Here is a 10,233-nt window from a genome sequence, read left to right as displayed (position 1 = left end):
CACACACACCACCCACCCCACACCCACATCATCCGCCACGCAGAGGCTTACTTGACCCACTGCCAACGCAACCAGAGAAAACACCAGCGCCGCCGCCGCGCCCGCCGCCGTGCCCTCGGCACTGACGGCGCCCTCTGTGCCGCGCGGCACGCGCTGCAGCGTGGTGATGAGGTAGGTAGTTTGGCCGTAGGCCTGGGGCGTGGCGCACGAGTGATGTGCGGGCGTGCACGGATGACAGACAGCGGGGGGTCGCGATGTGAGGACAGTTGGACGCGTGAGTGTGTGCGAGTGTGCGATCAGGGGCGCGGCGCCGCATGTTGGAGTTGTGTGTGTGCATGCGTGTGTGGGTGCGTGCGTGCGTGTGTTTGCGTACCTGCATGCACAAGCTAGGCCTTGCCCCATCCGCCACAAGCATTTGCTGCACCCGCCCGCTCAATGCACGACCCCCTCCCCAAGACATAGCGCGGGCTTGTGTGCACCTGCACCCCCCCTCCTCTCCCCCTATGCCTCGTCCCGAAACGTTTGAAGCCGCACCTTCCCGATCTCACTCGACACAGTGTCTGACAGCTTGCTTGTGAAGCTGGCCACAAATCCGACCTGCCACAGCTCAAAATTCCCAGTGGCCAGAGCCAGCAAGGCGCAGGCCGTGCCCGCGGACCCTGAGCCCCAGACGCTGCCCTGGCAGCACGCGCGGGCGCCAGAGGGAAGAGCGCGTGAGGGCGCGCGGGGGTGGGTGAAGAAGGAAAGGGTGGGGCGTGCGGCCGGCGGAGGGGCGGTGCGAGGGGCGGGGGCGGGGAGGGGCGCGCGCCGGGCAGGGCGGGGGCGGCCGCGCATGCAGGGGCATGGGAGGGGTGTCATTTGAGGGGGCGCGGCCGCTCACCGCGCCCCTGCGGCCGGACCGCGCCTCGGCGATGCCCTCCTTCTGCTTCTGTTCCAGCTTGACCTTTGTGACCTGGCGGGGTGCGAACATGATAGGGCGGGGCGGGGTGCAACGGCGCGGAGGGTCCAGGTCGGCCGCTGTGCTTGGGCAGGCACCCACCCTCTTGCAGGCGTGGGCCACGCAGAAGCGAACAGCTGCCCGCAGCCGCATCATCCCAGCTCCCCCTGAGGCCCCTGCTTGCCGGAGCCCCTTCCGACGGGGCCCCACTTCCCTCTGCGAGGCAGCGCCACACCACACAACACACACACGCACGCACGCACACACATACACACACACACACACACAAACACGCACACACACACACACACACACGCACGCACACACACACACATGCGCGCGCATCGCACCAGGGTGCCGAACACAAAGTAGAGGCAGACTAGCAGGTACCCGCCGGCGCCAAACGCCGAGAAGACCGCCGTCCCCAGCAGCCAGCTGTTGAAAACGCCCTCCCAGGTCAGGCCTTTGAGGAGGACCTGGATTCCCCCCGTGAAGACCAGCGTGTTGGCGGCGACGCCGGCGGCCAGGCCGGGGTGTGGGCTTGCCGCGGCTGACAGCAGGGGCTGGGGTTGGGGGTTGGAGACAAGTAATGGTTAGAAGGGCCCAAGCGGGGTTGGAATCTCATGCGTGTAGGATGTGGACAAGAGGAACGCAGGCGTATGTTGATGACATCTGTGCAGTGTAATGGCGAGTGGATGTGGAGGCGAGAGCACCCGAGCAGGCAAAGGGCGCACCTCGATGACAGGCGGTAGCGTGGGCGGGAGCGCGGCCGCTGCTATGGGGGCGGCGCGGCGGCGCGATGCAAGCGAGCGTGCGTTACGTTGGATGTGACGGTGACGAGTGGGTTTGTGAAGGGCTGCATGGCTGCGTTGGGAGCCTGCCCTCTGCTGCTGCGTGGTTTGCATTTTTGCGACCAGCACTGTAGATCGCATGCAAGTTCTTTCCAATGATACTATCATTCGCTACACTTGTACCATACTGAGGCCTCTTGCTTGCATGGTCGGGGTGTCTCGGCGGGGCACTGGGGTGAGCCGAGTGACGCAGCTGATCTCTGCCAGCGCAACTGAAATGGTCTGAAACGTGATCGTCACCAAACTTGCGGATCTTGTGGCAGTGAGGCCAGTAGCAGCGCGGTCAGAGACGCAGCCGGCGAAAATCTGCAAACGATGCAGCTCCACTCGAGGGCGCAGCGTAATGTTCAGTCAGCGAAGCCTCGTGCTCGCTCTGTAGCTGTGCCAGTGGCCGCCCCGCGCCTGCGTCGCGCGGCACGGTCCACTTGTGCGGCAGCGACTCCGGTGGACGGCGTTGACGGGACCACGGTGGGCCGCACAGCTTGTGCCAAGCAAACAAGATGCCGCCGAGCCCTGTGTACCTGCTTTATTTTCACGTGCCAACCAGCTGCCGGCCCTGTGGACCCCCCTGCATCCTGCCTCGTTGCATCCTGATCCACTCGTGCGCCTGCCGGGCCGGCTGCGCCTCGTCGCGATGCTGATCCTGCGTTGTCGCAACCACCGGGGTGTGCCCGTCATCGCTAGATTGCCTATTGGGCTATCGGTGCGTCAGCGGTGTCGTTCGTGGGCACGTTTGGGCTGGCGCCGATCTTCAAGAGCAGCTTCAAGGAGGATGCGGACTGGCAGGTGCGACATCACATGGGCGCTCAGAACCGGCAGCCTTGCATTTCAGGCACCGCAGCCGGGTCAGAGCGAGCAGCACACAGGCGGCCGCGCCGCACCAGCGGCAGTCATTGTCGGTGGAAATCGGCTTGGGTAGTGTTGGCACAACCACCCCGCGTCGAAACTTTTGACTGTTGTCTGCAAGACGCATGGCTGTCCGCTCCCTTTCGGGCCCCCATCGCCCCGCTTCCCAGACCGTGTACCGCGACCTTGTGGCGAGCGGCGGCGTGCCCAGCGTCTCCCCTGCGGCCGCCTACGGCAAGCGCAAGAGGTAACAGGCGCAAAGCGGCGCCGTCTCCCCAGAGCAAGCAGTGCCTTCCCCTTGCATGCACTTGCCCTATGCCCATCAACATGCAGGCACAGCCCCACGCGTATGCTTACACAACGCACACTCTCGTGCCCCTTCCTCATGCAGTGCGTGCTGACATGATGCACACATTCCTGCCCATACCTCATACAGTGCTGACGGATGCACATACCCCCGCCCCCTTCCCATGCAGCGCTGTTCTGGTGGACGTCCGCCTTGGCATGAAGTACGACGCCCTCCACCCAGAGGGCGCGATCTCCGTGCCCCTCTACATTCCGATCCAGGGCTGGAGCCCAGCGGCCATCATCCGCCGCCTGGGGTTCGGGTTCTTCGGGATCTACGGGACCCAGCTTAACACAGAGTTTACGCAGCAGGCGGCCGAGGCCATCCCCAAGGGTGAGCGGCGTTCGGGGGGAAAAGGGGGGCCAGCCGTCACCTCTAATGTGAGCAATGCGCACCCCAATTTGCGGCTGGCCCAGCTTCCAGATCCCGCGGCTGCTGTTGCACATTTCAGGCTTGGGCTGCATGGCACGCTGCGTTGTCATCATCATCAGAGAGCATCCGAATCAGAACGCATCCAGTGTCATTTTCCTTTTTCAAGTTTCATTGCATGCGGGCATGCATGCTTGCAAGCACATGTGCTCATCCCCTTCAATGTGCTTGCACATATGCCTCCGATGCATATCCACACAGAGATACACACACAATTGCGAACGCATGCATGATGCGGTCGCAGTGCTCACACCTACAGCGCGCGCGCGCACACACACACACACACACACACACACACACACGCACATGCAGGGAAACACGTCCACACACTCTCCAACAAACGCGCGCCCTCCTCCCCCCAACACATACACACGTCACCACTGCAGGCAGGGAGGTCATCCTGCTGTGTGAGAACGGGGGCAGCCTGGAGAACAAGTCAGGCACCATGTACGGCTTCCAGTCACGATCCCTCAAGGTGCGGCGCGCCGCGCCATGCGGCCCCGCCGTGGCCTGATGCGGGCGCAAGACGCCTCCCCACTCGCCCGCCCCCAACCCCCTTGCCGCTTGGATGGGACACCCCAGCATTGTGCTTGCGCGGCGCCCGCTCCTCGGCGGCGCCGCTGGGTGCAGCGGGCGCCCTCGCCGCAGCCATGACCCGTGCCCGCTCATCCCCCCTTTCCCTTGCTGCCCTGCTCGCCCCCGGTCTGTTGCACGTTATGCCATATACTCGTTGTAAATCCGAGCAATTTTGAAGTTTCTCGACTTCTGCGACTCACGCTGGTCAACCCCTCAGGCCGCCTACTTCCTGCGCAAGGCCGGTTACTCAAAGATCTCCTACGTCAAGGGCGGCATCGCCCAGTGGGGCTCCGACGGCCTCCCCCTGTCCGACGGCGCCCAGGAGGAGGAGGACGGCGACAGCGGCAGCGGGAAGCAGTGGGGGCTGCCCGAGCTCGGGTTCGCGCGGCGGCGGTGAAGCTGGGGGCGTGACGCGGTGCGGTGCGCCGCGGCTTTTTGACGGAAGCGCGCGCGGGCTTTCGCTGCTGAACGGGAGGGGGCGAGAGATGTGAGCTGAGTCGCAACGACCCGCTTGTGCTGTATGCTTACGCTGGCAAATCACACCTAAGTTTGAGCGAATTTTTGTGAGAGTGGACCTTGAGAAAGCTTATTTTGTAACGTTGTCGTTTCTTAGCAGTAAGCTGCTAGCTGCATGCTCGCCCCCCTCAAACCCCTGCACCCACGCCCGCCAGGCCAGGAACAGGCCGGCGCACGCCGCACCTCCACCAGGCGGCACTCGCCCGCATTTACACAAAACGCTAGCGGCCCTCGCCCGTCTGCACAACTTCTCCCCGCCATCTGCCTGTCGGGGTACGAGCCCCTTGCCCCTACACGGGATTGCTTGCACCATGTTACCGCACCCCCACCCCCTGCCAGGGGCCGACCAGTGGTCAGCCATGCAGCACGCACCGCCCAGACTAACCCCCTCCCCGCCCCCGGCCGCCGCCAGGCGCGCCCGCCGCCGGGCCGCCCCCGCCCCCGCCCGCACCGCCCGCCCTGATGCCGTGCTGCGCCGCAAGCTGGCCCGCGTCTCGTGCCACCTGTGACGCCACCGCTTGGGCCGCGGCCAGGGTCGACTTGCTGCTGGCCTGCAGGCCGCCCGCGAGGCGCTTGCCCGCAGAGGCGACCTGCGTGTGGGCGCGGCGGCAGGCAGCTCATCACCAGGGCATCGGGGCGCGCGCTGGTGGAGCACGGCTTGTCTGACAGCAACATGTGGGTGCCTGCGCTTGCGGTGCTGCGGGCGCTGCGGGCAGCCCGGCGGGCGTCACCGCAGGATACGGCAGGCTGCGCCCGGCAGCAAAAAAACCAGTGGCATAGTGGCATACGTGCACCACACCGGCCGCACGTATGGCTGCATGCACACACCAGATGCCGCTAGCGCAGGGGCATGCACCGGCCATGGTCTCGCAAGCTGCAGCCGAGCGGCATGGCGATGCCGGCTGCATCCGATACCCATGCGGCGCGGATGGGTGTTAGCGCACCTCCCCTAGGGCCTGCGCATGGGCGTCCCCCGCGACCTGCATGCTGTCCGCCGCCGCCTGCTGCGCCGCCACGGTGGCTTCATAGTGCTGCCCGGCCATCTTCTCAAGAGTGCCGGCCTGCGCCTTGAACCTGCATGCGGCGCGGCGGTGGGTTGGTAGGGCGGGCGTGCCGCGTGCATGGATGCATGCGTCGCACACATACACGGGCATGCATATCGCTCGCTTTCATGGCGCAGGCGGTAATGTCGCTGAATAATCTTTGACCAGCCTGCACTGCAATCAGGACCTGATGCTTCGTCATCCTTCTTTCATAGCCGTGCAGCGGGGTTCATGCGCGTGGCATGCGTGGGGCGCCAGACACACCGCTTGTCAGCATGTTGCAGGCAGACCAGCACTCGAGGCGTCTGCGCTGCTGCACTGCTACCGTACGTTCGAAGGCGAACCAGCACGCTCACGCGCGGTTTGTTTCTCGGTTGCCCTGCTCCATCTTGGTGGCCAGGTTACTGACAGCCTGCTCAATCTGTGCCTTGAGCGCTTCCAGCGTCATGGTCGTGCCGCCTGCGCCTGCAAACGGGCCCGACGCCGCAGGCGAAGGACGTGTCCCGCGCAGCTGGGCACCGTGACTTCAGACGTGTAACCTAGGACGTCCCTACCATCCTCTGGACGCTGTAAAATAGTATTGATGGGTACGAGCTTTCGAACGGCGGCATCATCATCCCGCAACAACACGACGACGTCTCAGGGGCCTCGGCACATACGTACCTTGCGCTGTGAGTTGCTTAGCAGGTCCCTTGTGCTTCTCCACGCCCTTGGGTGGCATTCTGAGCTGCGAGCTCGTGGCGAGGTTGATCTGAGACGCAGAGTCCGAAGCTGATGTTTGATGGAGCTACGTACAGGCTGAATGTCCGATGGACAATGACTATTTATATTGTGCGCCTGCCGCAGCACACCACACATTTGGTGGGCGCTGCGCGCCCTTGGCTGTGCAAAGCTCTGCCGAGGCCAGCCCGCAGGCATGCAGCTTCCTTGCCAGCAGCTGCGCAGTCGCGCTAGGGCGGTGCACGAGCGCACACAGGCTGGGTGCAGCAGCTTTCCTTTCTAGGTCGGGGGGGGGGCGCGTGCCGGGTCAAAATAGCACTGTAATACACTGGCTGGTGGCTGCAGGAGAGAACACCTGCGGGCCACGGCACGCAGCACACCACCAACGCGCAGTGCTGCAGCCTGGTAGCCGCAGCTGGCGGCTCGCAGCAGCACATGGCAAGGCCATTGCTCACACTTCCATGAAAAACTTGCATACCGTATAGCGAGTTACCAGTTGGGCAATGCAGCTTTCTCATGTCACAGCATGTTGCGCTTGTCGGAGTGCCCCAGGACAGAGCAGAGTTGTGGGGCCCAGCTGCAAGGGTCTGCTGTGTGGGCATTTGCCTGCACGTGCGAACACCAGGAACTGTCAGCATTTGTGGAAGCACAGCTAATTCTTGATAGGCGGCATCACGGTGACAACCTGTGTGTCATGACCCCTGTCCACCGTGGTCCCACCGACTCTGCATCGCCTCCCCGTCCGGGATCAACCACTCTGGCTTGCAGGATTCCCTGAACTGCAACTGCGTCACTGCATATTGCAACTGTGTCATTGCAAAACTAAAAGAAACTAACGCTGATGCAGTGTTGCAAATGGTGCTACCCTTCAAACATGCACAGGGTGTGTTGTAGCTCGTGACGCCCCAACCCATGAAGGTATGGATGCGCCAAGGGACATGATGAGCAGCACAATCGTGGTCTTGCTGATGGCAGTGAGGGGCTAAGCAAGTTCAGCTGCGGGAATGAATAGAAAGTCCATCCAAGGGCAGAGCGTCGCATCCGCAGTGGCTAATGGATTTGATACGCAAGCAAGTCCTGCAGGGGAGGTCAACAGCGGTCAAACATACGGTCGATGCGATTGACTTGCTCCTCACAACCACTCATGTCATGGGCGCACGAAAAAGCGAACATCTCCACAACTCTAATTAAAAGAGCTTGTCACAGAGCCTGATGCAAACTGCAGCATGTGAGTCAGCCACCTGCAAGCAAAGTGAACCTGCCCGTCCTGAGTGATGTCCACTTTCAAGGGGATCAAATCAATTCTTTGCGAAGTTTGAACTGGTTCCCCGACGCCACCATGTCTACGCCAATCTCGAGCTCTGTCCAGGACGACAAGCCTGAGGGGCTCAGCAAATCCAAGTCGTTTGCTCTTGTAGCATCGCCCAGGTGGGCTTTGACCGTGTGTGGAGCGTTCTCTGCAGTGTCACCGAAAAACGGCTGTCACACCGCAGACTGCTGCTCATTCGCCACAGCGCGTCGACCCTGGGCGGGATTGCTTGGCTGTTCACATGTATGAGGGTACCAATGCGCAATGGCCCGCGGAGCAACAGCATCGGTAGAAGGAATTGGACTCAGATGCGCCGCCTGCTGCACGCGCTCTGGCGCTGCGCTGACGCCTGAGGTGCCCATATTCCGTGAAAGAGCGCACACCCTTGCACGCAAAAAATATAGCATCGCACTTCAAACAGGTACGTCTGTCCTGTTCACAGTTGATACCGCGCGTGTGCTGCTCCCCCATTTCGAAACACACAGCACTCTTCCAGCCCCCGCCCCTTGTAATGCCCCTCCCACGCCTCCGCCCCACACTCACAACCCTTCCCCTCGATACCCATTCCCATTCCCATCCCCGTCCCTGTTCCCATCCCCATCCCTGTCGTCAACCCATCCCCTGCCCTTGCCCCTCACCCCCCCCCACCAGCGGCAAGAACCTGTTTGTGGAAGCACCCGAGTATGACCCTGTGGCACCCCACAGACCGGTGAGCGCGCTTAGGCGGCATGCGCGGACGAGGGGGTTCGGCGCAACCACGGGGCCTGCAAGGCCGACGATGTGACAGCGCAGGCGACGCTGCAGAATAGTGGATGTGCATGACAGGCTCCAGGCCGTGGGCTGCAGCCCATAAGGCGCAAGTGATCTCGTGCATGGGCCTCGTTGTGGCCAGCATGCTCCCTGGGGGCAGCTTCAGCCCCCCGAACCCCTCCCGCGCCCCTTCGCCGACGCAATCCGCACCACTGCGCAGAACGATGAAGAGCACAACAAAGGCGAGGGCATGGGCTGGATGTTCGACTGCTTCGGCTGCTGTTTCAGCCGCCTGGCGGCCAAGGAACGCTCGGTGGAACCCGCGGCGACGGCGGAGCGGCACTACAGCTTGCCGCAGTCGGAGTCAATGGCAAACCTCATTGAGAACAAGGCTGACTAAGGTTGACCAGAGTTGACCAGAGTCGACTCGCCCCCGCCCTGCCAGCTGGACGGTGCAAGGCGGCAACCATGCGCTGCTGGGAGCGCCTGATCACGGATGTGCCGACCCGCCGTTCCTCCCCCGCGGCCCCATGCCTCTGCCCGTTTGCGAATATACGCAAACAGGGCCGTGGTCTACGCTGAAGTTTCTTCAGTGAATTGCGTGTTGGATGCGTTCTGATGATCCCAGGACCACTTTCCAGAGGCGTTCGGCACTGCCGCCCCTTGTCACACCAGCTGGCGCGCCAATGCGTGCGGCCTTGTGCATTCAACATTTTATCCAACACAGCAACTGACAAGCTATGCATACCCGCCACGGCTGCTACCAACTTTTGCATCCATGCATTGACGCTCTGCACTTGACTCGACACTTGCATATCCAAACGCACACATGTGAGCAAGCGGCCATCCGCCGCATCCACACCCACACGTGCACATATTTTCACATGCACGTGCACCGCCCGCCCTGAAGATATCAAATCTTTGTCGTGCGACACATGTGCGCAAGTCTTTCTGGATAACTCAAACGCACGTCTGAGCAGGTGTGCAGTCAACCACCGGAGTGCCTTGGCGTGCGTACTGTACGTCTGCGCACATTGTAAGATTCCATGAGGATCCCGAGTCTGCAAGGTGCACGGGCGGCCGCGGCGCCAGGCAGAGCGCAGCTGGGTTCCTGGATTCAGGTGGTCAACTTCTGGTTGCATCCTGATATTGAGCAGCAAAGCTTTGTGTGCTGTCCAGCACCGCCTGGGCGTGTGTATGGGGCGCACTGGCCTCCGCACTTGAACGCTTTGTTGGATTCATGCCTCGCGCGACGCAAAATTCTGGACCTTGTATTGCTTGCCCTCGTCTGCCTCTGCCGCTGCTGGACCCTCTGCTTTCCCTTGGGCTATGCTGACTGCTGGAGTGGCGTTTGGTAACCCTCATGTAGCATATCGCCCGCAAGTCCAAGCGATGTGCGCGGCAGACCTTGAGGTGGTGAGGGTTGTGTTACATGAATCAAAGGCGAAAGCAATGTTTCTCACACAAGCAATACAGCACGCCATGCAACTGACCGCTCTCGATTGAAATATGTGTGGCGGGCGCGCCTGCGCAGCCCAGGCTTCACGTGGGGTGCAGAGACAGCCTAGCGGCTCAGGGGTGCCACATGCGCTTCTACCAACCCGGGTGTCACGCGTCCATAATCATTGGTGGGGCCACAGCAGCCCCCAAGTGCGCGCAGCAGATAGCTGCGATAACGGCATAACGGCTCTACGTCACGGCTCATCAAAGTGTGGTTCTCAACCCATCGTGTGTCCGGCAGAAAACAAGACGCGCGCGCCCCGGCCTGGCCGGCCCGCAGCGCCCTCCTTTGGGGTCGCACGCGCGCGCCCCTTAGTCACGGGTGCCACTGCCAATCGTGGCCACTGCGAGGCAGCCGCCTGAGGCCGCCCGCCCTCAGGCCGCGCCCTCCCCCGCCCCTGTTTCAGGGC

The 10,233-nt window shown here is 62.6% G+C and overlaps 2 protein-coding genes across 2 annotated transcripts; one reads left to right on the top strand and one right to left on the bottom strand.

The window, feature by feature from the left end:
• Positions 1-1,933: 1,933 nt before the first annotated feature.
• On the top strand, positions 1,934-4,382 carry MNEG_3505 (hypothetical protein; the record flags this gene model as incomplete). The annotated part of the gene is made up of 6 exons (XM_014048023.1): positions 1,934-1,963; positions 2,473-2,574; positions 2,805-2,881; positions 3,111-3,313; positions 3,796-3,884; positions 4,203-4,382. 6 exons carry the CDS (start codon positions 1,934-1,936, stop codon positions 4,380-4,382), a joined length of 681 nt encoding a protein of 226 aa, XP_013903477.1.
• Positions 4,383-4,881: 499 nt separating this feature from the next.
• MNEG_3504 (hypothetical protein) lies at positions 4,882-5,992 on the bottom strand (the record flags this gene model as incomplete). Its single annotated transcript, XM_014048022.1, has 3 exons — positions 4,882-5,091; positions 5,446-5,575; positions 5,901-5,992. The coding sequence occupies 3 exons, from the start codon at positions 5,990-5,992 to the stop codon at positions 4,882-4,884; spliced, it is 432 nt and encodes a 143-aa protein (XP_013903476.1).
• Positions 5,993-10,233: the final 4,241 nt, after the last annotated feature.

Source organism: Monoraphidium neglectum, assembly GCF_000611645.1.
Source record: "Monoraphidium neglectum strain SAG 48.87 unplaced genomic scaffold scaffold00442, whole genome shotgun sequence".
Classification (NCBI taxonomy): Eukaryota; Viridiplantae; Chlorophyta; class Chlorophyceae; order Sphaeropleales; family Selenastraceae; genus Monoraphidium; species Monoraphidium neglectum.
Note: the sequence above shows the minus strand (reverse complement) of the source record. Positions and strands in the feature narration are given on the sequence as shown.